This window comes from Sminthopsis crassicaudata, chromosome 4 (assembly GCF_048593235.1).
Source record: "Sminthopsis crassicaudata isolate SCR6 chromosome 4, ASM4859323v1, whole genome shotgun sequence".
Classification (NCBI taxonomy): domain Eukaryota; kingdom Metazoa; phylum Chordata; class Mammalia; order Dasyuromorphia; family Dasyuridae; genus Sminthopsis; species Sminthopsis crassicaudata.
In genome coordinates this window covers 463,373,714-463,392,650 of record NC_133620.1, presented here as the reverse complement: position 1 = coordinate 463,392,650, position 18,937 = coordinate 463,373,714, and the positions used below count along the sequence as shown (strand labels likewise).

The window sequence follows — 18,937 nt, the reverse complement described above, 5'->3', positions numbered from 1 at the left end:
TGAAGATCAGATGAGATGTTGCATATCAAAGCGTTTTAGGAACCATAAAATTATGCACAAATATAGATTGTCTTATTTGTATGTGTACATGGATGTCATTTTAAGGTTTCTGGACTACATTAATATATATTAGCTCATTGGATATATTTTGAAGCTTACTGGATCTACATACTGTAGATTATATAAAATCTCCCCATTCATTGCACTTGATTGAGGTATTGTGATGGCTATTATGCCAGTGGAACAAAAGCTTTTGGGGACCAGTCCTATTACCAGAGTTGCTTTTGCTAAGCTGTCTGGGTAATGGGAAGGAAGAGGTTGAGGGGGCCTGAGAGATTAAGTGTAAAAATGGTAGAAAGTAAGGCAGTTTTTTGTTTTTAATGCCATTGACTTGGTGCGTTGGGTTTGTCTTTCTCAGTTCTTCTAAGGGAGGTACCTATTGAGGGTAGCTGAAGACTTTAATATTCTTCATTTAGTGTATGCTCCTTCATCCGAACTTAAGCTTCTCGATATACCATGCTTTGGGTTTCTTTTCTGTTATGTGAAAAATGTGTCACAGGCTCACATTTTTACAATCTTTAAAAGTTTTTTATTGTCTTTATATCATCATTTCTAAAGTACATCCCTCCCGCCTCTATATCAGAGCAGCCTTTGTAACAATCTTAAGAGGTCAGTCTTTGCTTTAAGTTGGGGTGGTGGGCTGTGCAGGCCTCCTTGGAAGCTTTTATTTCTTTGCTCATTGCCATTGTTCCTGGCTTTGCTCTCTGGGGTCAAATTGAGCTAGATTAGTATACCCCAACTCAGTGACTCCAAAATGGGTGAAGGCTCTGAGACTAGTGATCCTGCCTCTGGTCAGGCTAAAAATTCTAATATTTATCAAGCTCTAAAATAAGGGCAAGTCCTCCCCCCCCCCTTTTTTTTTTTTTCCTACCATTTTCAACGTACAGACTATTAGGAAGGGAAAACAAGATCATTCCTCCAACTCCCTGAGCTAGTGAGCAGACAAGGAGAGCTGAGCAGCAGCCCCTGCAATAAACTGTAGCCCCCTTGACCTTTAATTAATTTTTAATTACTAGTCTTCATCCAGGTTTCTTTGTAAAAGCTAATAAGGCTGACGTAGACTATATACTTAGTTTTGTTTTATAGTGGGAAAAAAAATTGTGAGCACTAAAGAATTAAGCTTTTGTTGGTCAGGATAAGGCATTGTGGTTTATTTAATTTACAACCTCTCTTCTCTCCCACCCAGAAAAAATAAATAAAGTAAATTTGCAGACTCTATTTTAAGGTCAACCTTTCACAGTAACAAGTAACAGGAAAAAGTGATGAAATCCTTGGTCTCTTCTTTAATTGGGGTGGGGGAGGGATGCCAGATTGAAAAAGAACTTTCCTGGATGATACCAAGCTAGAAGAGTGGCCAAAGTAATACATTTCAAAAGATGTGAACTGATCTCACCTCAGACACTTCCTAGCCATATTACCTACAGGGGCCACTCCATTTGGGGGGGACCTCAGTTTCCTTTTTAAAATGAGGAGGGGTTGGGTAACCTAAGGTCCCTTTCAGCTCTGAACTTTCTAGGGCATTAGCAAAACAAAGTAGAGATCATAATTCCTGCCCCGTGTTCTGTAGGCCAGAACAAAAATCTTGGTTAATTTGAGTTTACTTTCTTAGGTCCCGTGGTAGCGCTGGTGGCCATGGTTCCCGGAGTCAGAAGGAGCTGCCGACAGAGCCCCCTTACACGGCCTATGTAGGAAATCTGCCTTTCAATACTGTTCAGGGAGACATAGACGCGATCTTCAAGGATCTCAGTGTAAGGAGCGTACGGCTAGTCAGAGATAAAGAAACGGACAAATTTAAAGGTGAGTACCAAGGAGCACAAATACACTCAATTGATGAGGTCTCTGTGAAGTGATCCAGAAAGTTTATAGAGGGTCAGCCAGAGGTCTGTAAGCCTGACAGTATGTTTTGTTCCTTTGTGACTGTGATGGTACGCTTGGATACTGTGTGCTTTCATTTGAGGACCTGGAATGAATGCAGCTATTTAAGTATTTTGTAGAAAGAAATTTTTTATTTGTAGTCATATTACTTGCACTAAGTTTGACCTCTCTGGCCATCTTAAAAATAAATCAATCCTTTTGGAGAGTAGAATGTTGCAAAAATGGTGTAGGTAAGACTTTCGCGCTTTAGTTGTGTTCATTTTAAATCCAGCCCAGTTTCAAGGTCTGAGTCTGAGCCTGTCCTTCCCAACTGTGACTGCCAGCCCGAAAGTGTCATCTTTGGTGACTTTTGGTGTCACTGTGATTATTCCTGAATGCACAGCCATAAAATCAAGCTGTCGGCAAATGGCAGGTGCCGTATTTCCATTTTGTATAGATTATTATGAGAGAATATTAACCAAACCCAAATCAGAATCTGTTCAGAAACTGTTGTAGCAGCACTGGAAATGTTGGGAGCTGAAGCAGAATGCTATGCTTGGTCAATGTCATGGAATGTTGTCATAGATAAATCATTGTGAAGAACAGAAAAAATCCAGAAAACTGCTTAGGAAATGAGGGGGGGGGGCGTCAAAAAATTAAGGCATTTGTGCATTGACATTTCCTCTAATTACAAAACACCTTCTTACCCATAACCCTCTTTGAGCCTCGCGTGGCCTCTCTCCTCACTTTCTCCTCTTAGATTCTTGGATTCCTTTAAGACTTAGATGCCACCTTCCCCAGGAGGCCTCTTTGACCCCCACTTGCTTTACCCTGAGAACACTTGAGTTGCTCTTGCTTTGTTTTGTGTTGCCTGGCTACTTGCATGTATTCTCTTCCCATTAATTTGTGACTTCTGGAAGAGCAATAACTTTAATAAATGCTTTTTGACTTGTATCGATGCTTGTTATCTGTCAATGTATATGTATGACGAATCATCACATTGTATTTTATTTTATATATTATCAGTCATAATCATTTTAAAAGTTATTGTTATCTGTCAGTATATATATATATATGACAAATCATTATCACATTGTATATCATTTTATGTATTATCAGTTATAATCATTTTAATATCACAGGACCCAAAAGGTCAGCGCTTAACTAAAACAATAATCTTTTTTTTATTATCCATGCCTCACTCTGTTTTCAGACAATCTGTGAAGGAAAACTTACCTAAAAGAAGTGGGCCATCCCATTTTGGGGTGGTTCCAATTGTTAGGAAGTTGTGTCTGTTTATATTGAGCCAAAAATCTGACTCTGGGTCTTCTCTCAGAACATTGATAGTCTGCTTTCTGAAGTGAATGGCTAGATGACTTTTGGAGGCAGATGCTAATTTATTTATCTGTCTACCCTCCCAATTACCTTCAGTCTTGTCCCAAAGTGGCTGGTACCCTGAGGCCTACAAACAGATCCAGGTTTTCCTTTCATGTCATTATGAAATGCATTTGCAGATTTACTTCACATAATCTGTGTTCCAACTGAAGCATAATTGTTTTTGGTTTTATGACATTAACTACCTTTTTGTCCTCCCCATCCTTAGAATGGTCTTTGGCCTTTTACAATACAGAACTCCCTTCAGGGCTAAATGGAAGGGCCCTCGTTTCCCTGAAATCAGTTTGTACTTGATTGTGCTTGTTTACTTCATCTGTGTCCATGTTTCTCTTCCCCCAAGGAGAATGAAAGCTTTTTGCAAGCAGGGGCTGTTTCCTTTTTTTAAATTGGTAACTTGAGAACTGGACTGATCTACTAGTGGTCTATACTAGACCCAAGGCACATGTTTATTGAATTGACCCTCCTTACTTTGGTGGTACAGCCTCCAGTGGATTCCTTCTCGTGGGCCTCATGGAAAGTTGGGCCCCCACCTAAGCGGAACTAGACAGAAAGTAGTTATCTGACCTAAAAGTTTTAATTCTAGAAGTGATCAAACTATGGGGGGAAAATCCAACAGACCTTAAAATAATTAGAGTCCAAGTAAGCCAAGTTCAGGGAATTCCCTTGACGTGTGTATCTGTTTGTGGGGAGGAATATTCTTGCACTGTTTGTCCAGACCCTGGATTCAATTGTATCCCATTACAGCTTGGTTGAATCCAATTCCTCATCCAGGCTTCTTCTGTCTGGCCTTTGGATTTTTCTGATTCCCCAAGTGCTTACCCTAAGTTATTACTCCTCACAGTCCCAAAAAAGAAAAAAAAGGTTGGAAAGAGATGCATTGACCTTGCTCATTGTGATATGGGGTTCTCATTGATAAACTCTTGGGTGTTTTTATCTCCATTGAGAAGGCAAAAGTGATATCAGTTAGTTATATGGATAAAGTCACACAAAACATTTCTCTATTAGCCATATGAAGTGCAATACTTTAAAGTTTTGAAGAGGATATTACAGGTGGAGGGAAGCAATTTTGTAATATGGAGCTGGATTTATTAAAGAATAAAAACAGGAAAGCTTACCTGTCCTCCCGGGATTAACCTATGAACACTGATGTAAACTGGAAATTTGTCTTACAGGATTTTGCTATGTAGAATTCGATGAGGTGGATTCCCTTAAGGAAGCTTTGACCTATGATGGTGCGGTAAGTATATTTTCAGATTAATTTTGGCCAAATTAGTTTTCTAGGATTTTTTCTTGTAGTTAATTACACTGTTTCTTGTTATAACCAGCTGTTGGGTGATCGATCACTTCGAGTGGACATTGCCGAAGGTAGAAAACAAGATAAAGGTGGCTTTGGATTCAGGAAAGGTGGACCAGATGACAGAGGTGATTCTTTAAAAAACTAACCATAAAAACTTTACTTACAGTGCACCGAGTCAGAATATTTTTAGTTTTCTTTTAGGCATTTTGCTGCCTATTGGCAAGTTCTTGTAATGTAGGGATTAAAGTCTTTGCTCAGTCAGTAAATTTAAATGCCTACTATGTGTCAGACCTCTTATAGAGCAGCTAGATGATGCAATAAATAGATCAATAACCTGATATCAGGAAGAATTGAATTTAGATCTGGCTTCAGATACTAGCTGTATGGCCCTAGACAAGGCTCTTAAATTCTGTATGCCTTAGTTCTCTCATCTGTCAAATAAGCTGGAAAAGGCAATGGTGAACCACTTTAGTATCAATGCTGAAAAAACTCCAACAGGACTGATGAAGATATGGGTATTCCTGAAAAAACTAAACAGCAATAAGTGTGCCAGGCACTGTGCTAAGTGCTGAGGGTACAAACACATTCCTCCCTTCTTTCCTCCCCCCTCCCCAAAAAAGAGAAAAAATCTGTCTTCAAGGAGTATAATTTATTGGAGGAGGGGGGGGCAGTGTTGGAGTGAGAAGTTCTAGAGTAGTGTGGCAAGTTAGAAATGAGATGACTGATCTGGGTTCTTTTCTTAAATAGAGATTTGGAATTCATGGCTCTACCCTCCAATCAGAGGGGTGAGGGTGGGGATGAAGCTGATGAGATTTTAGTAGGATAGTGGATAGAGGATGGGAAGAAGTCATCTCAGCCCCACATGTAGTGCAGCAGGTGAGAGATGCTAAAAATCTCATCCCCTTACTTGACCAGTCTCCGAGAGGAGAGCATTCTGTAGAACCTGCCTATATAAGCAGTTCGCTCTGGCAGCCCTGTCAAGTCTTGCTCGGCTTAGAATTTGAGCATGGCATGACAAGACTCTGTGGTTTGAGGACCAGACTAGGTAAGCCCAGGGCAGCTAGCTCCTTCATCCCCTCTTGGTTTCTATAAAGGAGTGGTCATTTTGGGGAGGCTGCTAGTCTTGATTCAGGGGTCTCATCCCATTACCCCCAAATCTGCAAAGAAGGAAAAGAAACTGACTCATTTCCTGGAATTGGGAAATAAATGGCCAAGCATGATCCTTGGAATTCTAGTGCTCAGTTTTAGGACTTTGTTGGTTGATTGGTTTCTTCCTATTTTCAACGTTTTATTGGACTCAATGAATTCTTGCTCTCATTTAGGGCAAATACATAGTTAACCCTTCTTGTCAATTTTGTTTTTTGTCTCTCCTCAGGAATGGGTGGATCTCGAGAATCTAGAGGCGGATGGGATTCCCGGGATGACTTTAATTCTGGTATTAGATTTAAATTCTTATACTTAACTTTTTGCCTTTATATCCATGATTTTTAGTTGCTGATCAGTGGCTTTCACCTGTCATTGGTTTCTTGATGTGTGGGGATGAGGGAAGCAGTGTAACCGCTATCAACACATCTCACCAGAGGCCTTCCTCAAAGCTCATTTGGAACAAGCATCTGACTCTGGCTCTATTCTAGTTCCTGGGAGGCAGTTAGCCAAATTGTTTCATTTTTTAAAAAATAAATCCTGTCATTTCCATTCAGTAATGGGCTAAATAATTTCAGGGTTAAAACCACCTCTTCCCCCTTTTTCTATAATCCCTAGCCAGTCAGAAATGAACTTATCCATAAAAATGCAATAATGTAATGTAATAAAACCCTTACTTTTATGAATCAGCCAGGCTCTGGATTGAAACACAGCTTTTCTTTGAGCTTCTCCAAATGGAGAAGAGTGGCCACCTCAGTGGCAGCTGCAGCAGAAATGCCTTTTTCCTGTTAGCCAGAGTTTTCATGATGATGATTTTGAAGTTGCTTTGATGTTTAATTTCAGTATTTCCACTCATTGAATGTAGCCCAAAGTCTTTCCAGATGAACTTGGAATAAAAATAGGTGGACTTTGAAGAGATTTCTCAAAATTTAAATTGAAAACCAGGCAGCTCCTCCTCCACTGGATATACATCCGTATAACCGCCCTCTGGCATACTCTATCTTTCCCAGCTCATAGAGCAAATTCACTGGTCATCACCATTCTGGAAACGTGCTATACCCCCAAAATGTACACAATGGCTCAGAGACAAGGGCCAGCAAGCTCCTCTCCTCCCTATCCCAAGCAGGCCTTTTTAGTGTTTACTAAGCGTACTATCCATACCTTTTTTCTTGTCATTAATAAAATGTTAGATGGTACAGGGTCAAGATTTCTAAGGCTGTTGTCCCTTCTTCCACCTTCTAGAACCACCTGACCGAATTATTGACATCTAAACAAAAACGGCTTTGGGAAATGTTTTGCAGATGACATAACTACCAAATTCCCTTGGTTTTCTAGTATAGTAACTATCCATTAGGGCAGCTAGATGGTGCCTGGAGTCAAAAAGAGCAGAGTTCAGATCCAACTTCACAATTCTTACTAGATGTGGGAGCCTGGAACAAACCATCTAGAGTGGTTTTTCTTTTATGGTCCATTTAAAAATAATACATTTTATAATTATGGCAGAAAGTGAAGGAAAGCTTGCTTAGCCTGTCGTTTTCATAATCTTGTATTTTCATAATTTCTCTTGAGGTCACCTGCTTCTGGGTAGTATATCCTGCTGCCTGGCTTCCCAGAGCTTTCCATCAGCACTGGAGCTCTCCCAGGCCCATGGATAGGGTCCTATCCTGTCCAGGGGACACACCTATCAAAGGCACAAGGGACAGGAATGGCTCTTCAAAGAAATACTCAATTTGGTGGTGGACTGATAACATTTGTTTAAGAAAATTGATCATGTTATTTTAATACCATGTTTTTAGATTATTTTTGCTAATTTCACATTACTTAGAAATCATCTTAAAATAATATTTGGTATTTCTATATGTTATTGATTTTGTGAACTGAAAGATTCCAGGAGCACTGGAATCCATATAGGAAGCATTTCATATCTGATTTATAGAAAGAATCCACTCAAATTTAAGCTTCTTAAAACTGTCCAGAAAATAACTATTCTGAAATGAACTAAAAGCTGTAATGTATAAACTCTAAATTAGTTCCATGGTCTTTATGACAGAAAGCATTCTGTAGGGAGAACATAAAGGCTGTATTTGATCTATTTGACCTACAGAGTAGTTTTAAAAAAAAAAAAAACAAAAACAGAAACCTACAAATGGTGTTTTGTGGCAGTGGTTTTCCCATTCTTTTTTCACACATTACAGATCAAAGAAAAGGGATTTACCTGATCCAAGCTTATGCAAAACATACTCTTGAATTGGAGATGGTTTCTACATTTTTTTCTTGTATGGAGGGAGTGTCACTTGGTTTGTGGTGAAGCTCTCACTTTGCTATTGGACTTTTTCCTAAATTCTAAATTCCTTTTCTTTTGAAGTGTATCCTTCTTGAAACAACCTATGGTTTGTGACCTCTCCCAGGAGCTCTGTGCTGATTGCTCAGGAGCCCATTGTCATTTTCCCTTTGCCTTTGTATTAGGACCAGTGGAGTAGTCACTAATTGGCAGAAGCTCAAAGTGCTAGCTTCTGGAGATGGAACTTAGATGATGTTCCTTAGAGTATCATACTGCACTTGATGCTCATTTTCTATTGGCTTTGCGTAGGTTAGCTGGCCTAGTGGATAGAAAAGCCACCTCTTACACGCAGTGTGGCTCAGTGAATTCTGAAAGTCTCTGAAACCTTTTCAGAGGATCTACAAATTCTAATATAGTAGATGGTAAATAGAATCCTCATAAACAAAAATTCTTTGAACAGATCTTCAGTAATTTTTAATAGTTTAAAGGGATACTGAGAACCACTGCTTTTGACTAACAGGTCACCAAGAATGTATTGACCCACATAGGCAAATAGGGTCTAGTTCCCTGAGATGTTTCTTGGCATTTCCCAGGTTCCATCTCATCTAACCCCTGGATGCACTTAAAGATGTGCTGGTTCTGAGCAGCTGTTTGTTCCCCTCTCTATTCTCCAGGCTTCAAGGATGACTTCCTGGGAGGCAGAGGTGGAGGCAGTCGCCCAGGCGACCGGCGAACGGGGGGTCCCCCGATGGGGAGTCGCTTCAGAGATGGGCCGCCCCTCCGAGGATCTTCAATGGACTTCAGAGAACCAACAGAAGGTATAGTGCTGATGGCAAATGGCAATTGCTGCCTGGTGCAAGTGGTGAGTCGTCTTAAGAATACAGATCTTAAAGGAACTGCCACTCCTTAGTCAGATTTAAAAGTAAATCTCTTCTCTCCCTCTAATGGGAGAAGTGCCCAATTGTTGCCGCTCTCATGGAGCCATCTCAGAATCTGTAGTTTTTACTCTTAAGTGAGAGGATCTGGTACTAGGCTGTCATGGTCATTTCCTGGCTGGAGAAAATCACGCTTTATAAATGCTGTTTTATTTATTTTTCCAGAGGAAAGAGCACAGAGGCCCCGACTTCAGCTTAAACCTCGAACAGTTGCTACCCCCCTCAATCAAGTAGCCAATCCCAACTCGGCTATCTTCGGTGGAGCCAGGCCCCGAGAGGAAGTGGTTCACAAAGAGCAAGAATGAGCTCAAGGTTGGGAGGGAATGGGGGGAGAATTATTGAGCAAGACAGCAGCAGAGTCATTACTCTGGACGTCAACCCTGCAGTTACCATTCCTGCCACCTGACATTTGTCCTCCTCCTTTCTTGAAACTGAAAACACACAGAGCTTGTGAATGCATGTCAGCTGTTAACAAGTGGTTTTTAGTACGTTCTTGGCTTTGCTGTATCTAGTGCCTGTTTTGTGCTGTTTTTTTCCCCACCACCTTGGCCCTTTCCCTTTCCTCCTTCCCTCCCCTCCTCTCCCCTTCCTGTTTCCCTCTTCGTTTTCGCAGCACGTGGTTTCTTGCAGATGAATGAAAGCTGTGGTCATCAGCAAGGGTGGGAGTTCCTGGGGATGAGGTGCTGCTCCATTTTCCTCCTTAGCTTTCTCTGTTTTACTTTAGAAACACTGGTTAGACTTTGTTAAAACTCCAATATTGTTTCCTTTGGATTTTCCTCACTTCTCTTCTGACCTGCATGTTTGGTTCTGGATTGCTGTGGCTCCAAAGAAGCAAATACGAAAGAACTCCCCACCAGGTTGAACCATCTGTTGACCTACATATAGAATTGGATGCCTTCTCTAAGGCTAGGGATCAAACACTGGCATAGCCCTTCCAACTAGTTCACAGATAGTTTTCTTTACCTCTCACCCCCCCCCCCTCAATTCCTTCCCATAAACAGATATGATATGAGCAGAATAGGATCAAATTTTAAACTGTATGTATATGTATAAAATTGGAAAATGGGTATTACCTTAGACAATTAATTGGTTTCACTCCCACGGGTCTGTAGATAATATAGCTTCTGCCCAAACCAAAATCCTTATTAGGGAACTCTTTTTATTAGGCAGATGAGAGGGTTGGGCTTTGTTTAATGATTGCAAATTGCAATCTGGTTTTAACTCAACTGGGATGAGGTGCTTGCACAAAGGTGTGGGTCTGTATCTATTTGAACATAAAAAACTGCTCATTGAGTCTTTGCTTTTTAAAAAAAAAATTATACACTTTTTTTTTTTTTTTTTAAAGTTTTACATGTTTGGTAAGTAACTTTTAAATGCAGGTTTATACAGATAAAGTTGACTTTGTGTTATGTTGGAAGGAGTGTAAAACTTACTACCTTTGGCCATATGTTTTGCTTCTAGCCCCGGTATTTCCTTTTCCCCAAGTGTAAATAGTCAATAGTGAGATGCTGTGCTTCCCTTTATCATTTTTTGAAATGGGCCAGGAAAGCCGACCCTAGGATCTGGCGATGTTGTGTCTCATTCAGATTCGTCAAGAACCTTGAAACATCTCGTAGATGGACCTGTGCCTCTTAGAAAGAAGGCTCATCAGGGGAGAGTTTACTTTCTACTTTCAAAATGCTTGGGAAATGAAAAGACCAAACTTTAAGGTTGGGGATACCAGTAACTAGAAGGAAGCCCACAGAGTCCGGGTTTCTTGGAAACCGGGACCACTTAAGTCAGTCTTACTTGGATGATGGTATTGTTGTTGACTCCCGATTCTTGGCTCCAGTTACTGTTATCTTTGTTTTAGAGTTACAGCAATTTACAGGACCCCTTCCTCCTCTTTCCTGCTTCCTTCTTCCTTTCCTCCCTCCTTCTTCCTTCCACCTGTCATACTCTCTGCTCCTAAGATAAGAAACCATTTGTGTAACACCAACACGTAATCTAAGAAAGACATGCATTATGTGGTTGTAATCAAAACGGATGCTTTCAGATGACCTACTTACATCTTCAATGTGGAAAAGATTAAGAACAACAGCAACAAAAATCTCAACTTCTGGTTAATCCAGTTGCATTTTAAATGTGAGAATGGAATTCCAAACACTTAACCCATTCTGCTTCATGACAGAAAGTAAATTTATGGATATGGTATTTTGTGAATGATCTTTTAAATAAAAGAAAACCTTAAGTAATATTTTAATGCTGGTCTTTATTTATGGGTCTCTCTCAGTTTTTCAGCTGCTCACCATGGATTGATGCTGAAAACTTCTGTTAGCTGGTTTATTTGAAAGAGAAGGTCCAGTTTAAATGATTTTTAACATTTGTTGTGATTTTTACCTTGAAAAATGGAAGGGGAAAAAAAAAACCTTACTGAAAAATGGGTTGAAAAGATAGTAACTGAGTCTCATTTCAGCTTTTTGTCCTCCCTCTTTGTCCCTTTTTTCTGAAGTTGGAAAAGAAGTTGTTTCTACCAGACAGAAACATAACCCTCTGATGTAGTCTGGCATTAGCTCTGGTCTGGAAAATGCTAAGAAATTTTCATGATAGGAAGAAATTTCAAATCTGACTTATCTGGGATATTCAAAGAAAAACTTAACAGTTTGGGATCCAGTTTTTTGCAACTTTGGTTTCAAGTTGATGGATCTCCTGGAAGGTCCCTGCAATATTAATTTTTAAAACTTAGCAAATACTAAAAAGCATTAAGCCTTGTTCAAATGGTCAGATACAGGAAGCAAAAATGGCCTTTTAGTTGGGGAGCTTAGGAGAACATGGGTAGAATCTCGTGATGTACAGAAAGGCACTATCTGTACAGATACTTAGGACATTAAAAGTTCAGAGCAGGAAGGGATCTGGGACATCACACTGCTCTTGTAAGGCAAGGCACAAGGTTTCCTTCATTTTGTTGAACCAGCAGATAGATTCCTTTACCATTACCACCCTTTCTTTCATTGCTCATTTTGACTTTGCTTTCCTGGAAAGGTGAAAGGCTTTCTATGCCCTTGGGACTGACTACTTGAGTGAAAAAGAGAAATTTAAGTTGATAATGAAAAATTGGGGGATTTTTTTTTTTTTTTCTTTTTGGTAAATGAAGGAAAGATGACCCTTTCAACTTAATCATTCTTAAAGGCAAAAACTTCCAATTTCTTTTAATTATAACATGAACTTTTAAAAGATCAAGGCTGATGATAAATATACCTTATCTTGAGAGAGCTGTTCTCCTTGATGTAGGCTCTGTTTTCTAGCATCCTAACTGGAAAGCAGTCTCAGGGAATCATGTGATCTTAAACTCCCCCTTGTTTGATAGAAATAGAAAGTGAGGTCCAGATTAAGGATGGGAACTGCTCATAGTCACAATAGTACATACCACGAACTGGATTAGAACTTTGGTCCCTAGAGTCAGAATGATGTTCAATACCAGGAAACAAACACCCATCTAGTCAGTGTCTGATTCCCTGAAACCATTCTGTCTAGTTTAGTAAGTGGGAGAAAATTTTAGAAAAAGTTATGGAACTGTGATGAATTATATGTCAGTTATGGAACATTGGAGCTGACAAGGAATCCGTGGTCCAAAGTCACTTAGGCCAAGACTCTTGCGTAGTCTAGTTTTGGGGCCTATCCTAATGGCCAGAAATGAGCTTTGAGTGTTTCTTAGTGCCCGAATACAGGAAATGCTTTTATAAGTAATAAAGTGATCCTGTAGGTGATTCTGGCTCAGGAAACTCCTCGCTAAACTAAAGAATACTTGTTTTTACCCAGATCTTTGCAGTGGGAAGGGGCAAAAATATTCATGTTATATAAACCAAAATCTTGGGGTAAAAATGCCAATTCTTGGGATTTTTCATGCTACCCCCTAAGACTTCAGTAACAGCAGTGGATTAAATTTCCAGTAGTTGCCATTTCATTCTGCTCTTCCTTTTGAGCTAAATAATGGTGTGTGGGTTAAAGTTCTTTGAATATAAATCTTAGAAACATAGCACTTATCTGCCTGACCTAAAAATCCCCTTCTTCCAAGAGGCTACCCTGCCACTCTGGGCATTTGCCTTTTGTCTCTTATTCTGGAGCAATGACAGAATTCATTGAATTCCAGGTCCTAATAGGAAGTTCTTGATAAGCTCTTCCCTGACCCATGGCTAAAGAGTCCATCTAAAAGTGAGTATTCCAAAAACAGCTTGCTCTTGTGGAAAGATTGGGGAGGGGGAGAAATACAGGTAGAAGGAGGGGAAAGAATGGAGGGTTTGATGTGTATGGAGGAGAAGGAAGAAATTTGAAAGGTCAAGTTGAATTCAGGGTGCTCAGTTGTTTCTTTTTAAAAGACCAGTTGAGCATTTCATCTTGTTAACACTTGAGCCTCCCAGGGACAGAAAAAGGGACAGAAAGTCCTTTGGCAGCAGCGTCCTCCTTGGGACTTGTTAAACTGCAAGGGCAAGATCTTGAAAAGCTAGATGAGAACCTTAGATTCCCTGGCTACAAATGAGACTGATTTCTCTCCCCCCCCCCCCCCCCCCTTTGATAGTTACAGGATTTGCAGCATGATGGATTGGATTTTGTACATTGTGCAGTTTCAGTATAAACCTCTCTATAATTTAGTATTGACATTTCCCTTTAAACTGATTTTTTTTTCTTTTTTTTTTTAATGGAGGTAGTGGGGGAATCTGGACCTGGGCATTGCATTGAATCTTTCCAGTGAACCAATGAAGACTAGAAGTCCCTCCCTTCCAAGATCACAGTCCTTTTTTGTCAGAGGAACACTTGAACCCGGACTATGTGTTTTTTCACGCCCCCTTCTCTCCGGTTCCCTACTGGAACTGGACCTGGGACCAAGAATTACCCAAGCATTCCTTAGGTTTGTAGTTGGGCCGTAATAGAAAAGGGTGACCAGGCTCCTTGGGACATTTAAGAGAAGTGTTATTCGGTCTGTGTCGCTCTGTTTGCACATTCCCACAGCCATCAAACCTAATTGGAGAATTCCTCCCTCTAGACATTTACCCGAATGTGTAGAAATGACTTCTTCAAAAGATGAAATGGGACAGGTGAGTAGATGGGGGGGAGGGGAAGGTCATTAGTGGTGCCTTTAAAGGATCTTTGAGCATTTTTCTTTTCTGAAATGGCATTGACCAATTGAACGGGATCACAGACCTAGAGGTAGGTGGGACCTACCAACCTGGCTGGACCCATGACATTATTTTACAAAAAAGGAAACAGACTCGAGAGTAATTGAGCGATTTTCCCCATGGTCACAAGTGGCAGACTGAGACTCGAACCCAAGTCATCTGATTGCAAATCCAGTTCCTTGCTGCCACATTCCCTTTCACCCCTTAGAATCCATAAGACTCTAGGGTGGTTGTCGCAGGACATTTGACTTCAGGCCAAACTGCAGACGAAGTTGTGTTTCTGTCTGGTACAGGAGTGGGCATTCTTTGTTTCTCACTATGTGAGGTTGGCAGGCTTTTATGTGTATTCCCAGCTTCTTAGAGCCTTCCTTTTGTGGATATTAGAAATTAATTGAACCAAAATAAATAGTACGTACCTCATTCTATAACCTACTGCTAGAGTTTCTCTTCTGTAACCAACCTGCATAATTTGTATCACTATTGAAAACAATAAAGTATAGTATTCCAACAGAGAGAGGGCTCTCGGGTCTTTAATTTGGGGAATGGAGAGAATTGGTTCCTATGCTAACTGCCTCCCTTTGAAGATAAGTTATTTTTAAAAGGAAGAACAATTACAACCCATGTGACTGCAGGGAAGACATTCACATCTTGGGTTTTTTTTTGTTTTGTTTTGTTTTGTTTTGTTTTTACCCCCAGATGATTCTTTTAAACACCAAGACTTTTATTTTGATGTTTTTATCTCATCTTTGCTCTAAAACAATTCTTGTGTTCTTTCCTACTAAAAGATGGAAAGTGGAAATAATTTTTATTGGTGGTTCAGGGTTCTGGGACATGAGTGGGGGGATCTATGCAGCAATGACAGTGGTGGGCTCTGGTGCTTTCAAAACTTGTGACAGCTCGTCCTCCCTACACTAGTGCCTGCCTTTTGAGATTACCATCCATCTTACTCTATAAATCTTGTTTTATACAGTTATTTACATGCTCCAACCCCTTATTATAATGTGAGCTTCCTTGTGGGCAAGGACAGTATTTCTTTGTATTCCCAGCCGTTAGCACAGTGTCTCAGTCATAGTGAGCACTTCATGAAGGTTTAATGGCTGGCTGCCTTTATATGTGCCTTTTGAGGTCTTGTGTCACATTTTTGTAGTTTTTCTGTCTTCCCACCTGTTAAGCTACTATTCTAATTAAGCAATCCTCAGCTTCTACATTGGGGTTGCAGTTGAAGAGCTGGAAGGAAGCTTAGAGATCTTTAGTCTGGTCTTGCAGATGTGGAAACTGACCCACGAAGATGATGTGTATCTTGGCGAGCACCACACAAGTAGTGTCTAAGAACGATGACTTCCATTGAAACAGCATTTCACATTTTGCAAATGGCTTCCATACTCATCTCCTTGGATCTTGCCTTGGATCTTGAATTTACAGAAGTGAAGCCAAATCTTTTTTTTTTTTTTTTTTTTGACAGTAATGAAGCCAAATCTTGAGTTCAAACCTTCTAAGGCCTGCCCTCTGAGACTGCTGAGGACTTTTCCTAATAAGCATTTGGAACTTTTGCTTTTCCCTTAAAGAATTCCCCTTCCTGGGCCAGATGAAGTCTTTACTCAGATAAATGGAGCTTCTTCCTGAACTTCAGCCATCTTTAAATTGTATAATTCTGGCTGAGATTCTAGAGATAATCTAGTCCTCTAATATTTCAATAAGTATGATAAAAAGCAGTCCTGGGGGCCATAGGGCCTGGTTTGCCTTCTGCATCAGTATTTTTAAATCACAAGATCCTTGTCAGAACGTATTAAAGTTAGGAAGGAGTTGGCTGTTACTGCTCTTAGACTGGCTTTAAAATCCTTTTACATAGGACAGTGGATAGAGAGTGCCCAGCTAGAAGATTCCACTTCCTCAGTTGAAATTCTGCTTCAGACATTAGCAATATGACTCTGGGCCAGTCATTTAACCCTGATTGCCTCTCCCAAAATTTATTTTGATTAACTGCATTTCCATGTAATTGATTTTCTTTGGAATCTTATGACTGCATGTGACAGATTGGGAAGAGAAAAGAGGTAAGGATGAGGTTCAGAAGGTGAACCTGAGGAAGTAGAAAGATGTTTACCAAAATGAGGGAGGGTTGTAGGATGATTGGTATTTGGGTGGGGAAGATGAGTTTTAAGAGGAACCAGGAAGAAGTAGCAGGGATACTGACTGGGCCCTGGGCATCTTCTGAGAGTCCTGGTTCTGCCTCTAGTTCTGTGAATGGTGACATTGCCTTGATTCTTCCTCTGTAAAATGAAATGTTGGGACCAAAGGACCTCTCTTCCCTTTTAGAACACCTAACTCCTTTCAAGGCTCAGTTTAAGGAGCCCCTTCTACAAGAGACTTTCTTTGTTCTCTCCATCTTGCTCCCCCAGCAAGTTTTATATTTATTTTTTATTGTCTGATCTGTATAAGTCTTGTTTCCCTTTGTTAGGAATAAGCTCCTTGAGGGCAAAAATCTGTTTTTAGTTTTGCTTCTGTATCTTTATTACTTAGTACAGTGCCTCACATATTTTTTGTTTTATTTTGGGGTGGGTCTGAACCTTTGATTTCATCCATAAGAGAAACTCCCTGTATGGAAACCCTTTCTACATTTCAGATTAGCAGATTGGCAGCTTCTTGGAGAGTTGATCAAACACTACTGCCTTGGGGCACACAGCAGAGATCACTGTCCATGGTTATGGAATACTGTATAAGTAAGAGGGGTATCATGGAACCTGATTTCAATAGGTAAATTAATGTTCAAATAGAGCTGTGACTTTGGGCAGTGTCTGCATCCAAAGCCAAGGAAAAAACTAGACATGTGGAGGAGAGATAACTTTGAAGATTCTACAAGGAGCCCCGCAGAAAAGTTACACTATCCCAAAGGGAAATATATTGAGGATACCTCCCATCAAAAAGACTTTATTTGACCAAAAGTGCTTTAAACTCGAGGCACTTTCCCCTGATCTAGTAGTAAAATGTGTCAATTGTGGGAGGGGATGTTTTTATTTCAGCTCTTCTTACTCTCTCTCTCTCTCTCTCTCTCTCTCTCTCTCTCTCTATATATATATATATATATATATATATATATATATATATATACCATGTTAGTAAAATACTCCTTTGTAAAAGCTAATTAAGTCTGGAAAAGTAATTTACAGCACACCAGTAGATACTCAAGTTATGGATACTACCCCTAATCCTTCAGGGTTACTCCTAAAACCATGCAGAGTCATGGTAGCTGCATCCTGGTGGTTCAGCCTGCAAAAGTGTGTGAGGGCTGGGGAGAAGGAGGCAGGCAGGACATTGACACAGGGACTAACCATATTTTGTTATGCTTGATAAATTTTTTAGAGGTGGGGGTTGGCAGTTTTCTAGTTTTTTGTTTTTTTTTACTTATCATTTATTTTTTCCACCTACATGTAAAGATAGTTTTTTCTATATTCATCTTTGTAAGATTTGAAGTTCCAAATTTTTCTCCCTTTTTCTTCCTCTCCCCTTCCCCAAGATAGCAAGCAATCTGATGTAATTTAAACATGTAATCATCTTTTTTTTTTTTTTTTCCTCTGAGGCTGGGGTTAAGTGACTTGCCCAGGGTCACACAGCTAGGAAGTGTTAAGTGTCTGAGATCATAGTTGAACTCAGGTCCTCCTGAATTCAGGGCTGTGCTCTATCCACTGCGCCACCTAGCTGCCCCAACATGTAATCATCTTAAGCATATATCCACATTTGTCATGTTGTGAAAGAAGAAACAGAACAAAAGAGAAAAACCATGAGAAAGGAAAAAAAAAAAAAAGTGAAAATAGTATGCTGTGATCTGCAGTCAAACGCCATAGTCCTTTCTCTCGATGTGGATAGCATTTTCCATCCTGAGTCACTTGGAATTGTCTAGAATCATTGTATTGCTTAGAAGAGCCAAGTCTATCAAAGTTGATCATTGCACAATGTTGCGGTTACTATGTATGGTGTTCTGGTTCTGCTCGCTTCGCTCAGCATCAGTTCACGTAAGTCTGTCCAGGTTTTTTTGAAATCAGCCTGTTCATCACTTCTTATAGAACAATATATTGGAATATATGTTGGTTGACCTTAATGGATTTTTTTCTCTTCCTCTTAAAAACACACACACAAAATAGTTCTTTCACGGAAGGGAAGGGGGAAGATATGGGAAAAAAATCTAGGTGGTGGTTAAAAGAAAGAACCATAAAATATATATTTAAATATAAATGACTGCGGTTTTGGGTCTTATGGCTATTGTAGTCAAAATTTGCAAAAAGAGAGGCTCCAGTTTTCTGCCCAGCCTTAATAACTTAAAAACAACTGACCTACATAATCCAACAGACCAAGGTGTGAGCAGAGTCCCTGACACTTTCACCTACAAGAGCAAGCCACAATATCCATGTGTTGAAGTTATCATTTGAATTTCGTTTGGAGTTATCATTTTGTCCCACCAGGTGGCAACAGTGGGAAGGTGCCCATTTTAAGCCAGTATCATTTGTAGAAGGTGACCTGGAGCCGCGAGACAATTTCATTGACTATAGACTCTCAGTATTATGTGACATTTAAAAGGTTCGAGAAACATATTTTCTGGGTAATTATTTTATTAATAAAAAGAAAGGACATTTGGCTGTCTCTCTCTCAGACCAAAAACAAATCCTAGTGATGGGCTCAAGATTTATATGCCCTTGGAAGACGAGGGGATATTTCTGAGGATGGAAATCTACTCTGATAGTTAATAATGAATGAGAATGAATATTACACTGAGAAATGGAACCATTCTAATGAAGGACTAAGGAAGGGGGGGGGGGAATGTAACTTG

General features: G+C 40.0%; 1 protein-coding gene and 1 long non-coding RNA gene across 3 annotated transcripts in view; both read left to right on the top strand.

Annotated features, from left to right (window-relative positions):
- The window catches only part of EIF4H (eukaryotic translation initiation factor 4H), a 29,631-nt gene extending 18,430 nt beyond the window's left edge, over positions 1 to 11,201 (top strand). The window contains exons 2-7 of one of the 2 annotated variants that reach the window (XM_074264054.1): positions 1,670 to 1,857; positions 4,482 to 4,546; positions 4,635 to 4,731; positions 5,982 to 6,041; positions 8,705 to 8,848; positions 9,131 to 11,201. In XM_074264054.1, coding sequence (XP_074120155.1) covers positions 1,670 to 1,857; positions 4,482 to 4,546; positions 4,635 to 4,731; positions 5,982 to 6,041; positions 8,705 to 8,848; positions 9,131 to 9,270 — 694 coding nt within the window. In that variant the 3' untranslated portion in view covers positions 9,271 to 11,201. Of the gene's footprint in view, positions 1 to 1,669; positions 1,858 to 4,481; positions 4,547 to 4,634; positions 4,732 to 5,981; positions 6,075 to 8,677; positions 8,849 to 9,130 lie in introns of both variants that reach the window. The other variant, XM_074264053.1, reaches the window with a different exon arrangement.
- Positions 11,202 to 13,094: 1,893 nt separating this feature from the next.
- On the top strand, positions 13,095 to 14,630 carry LOC141540250 (uncharacterized). Its single transcript, XR_012481498.1, has 2 exons — positions 13,095 to 13,156; positions 13,651 to 14,630. It is a non-coding gene; the product is annotated as an uncharacterized LOC141540250 (long non-coding RNA).
- Positions 14,631 to 18,937: the final 4,307 nt, after the last annotated feature.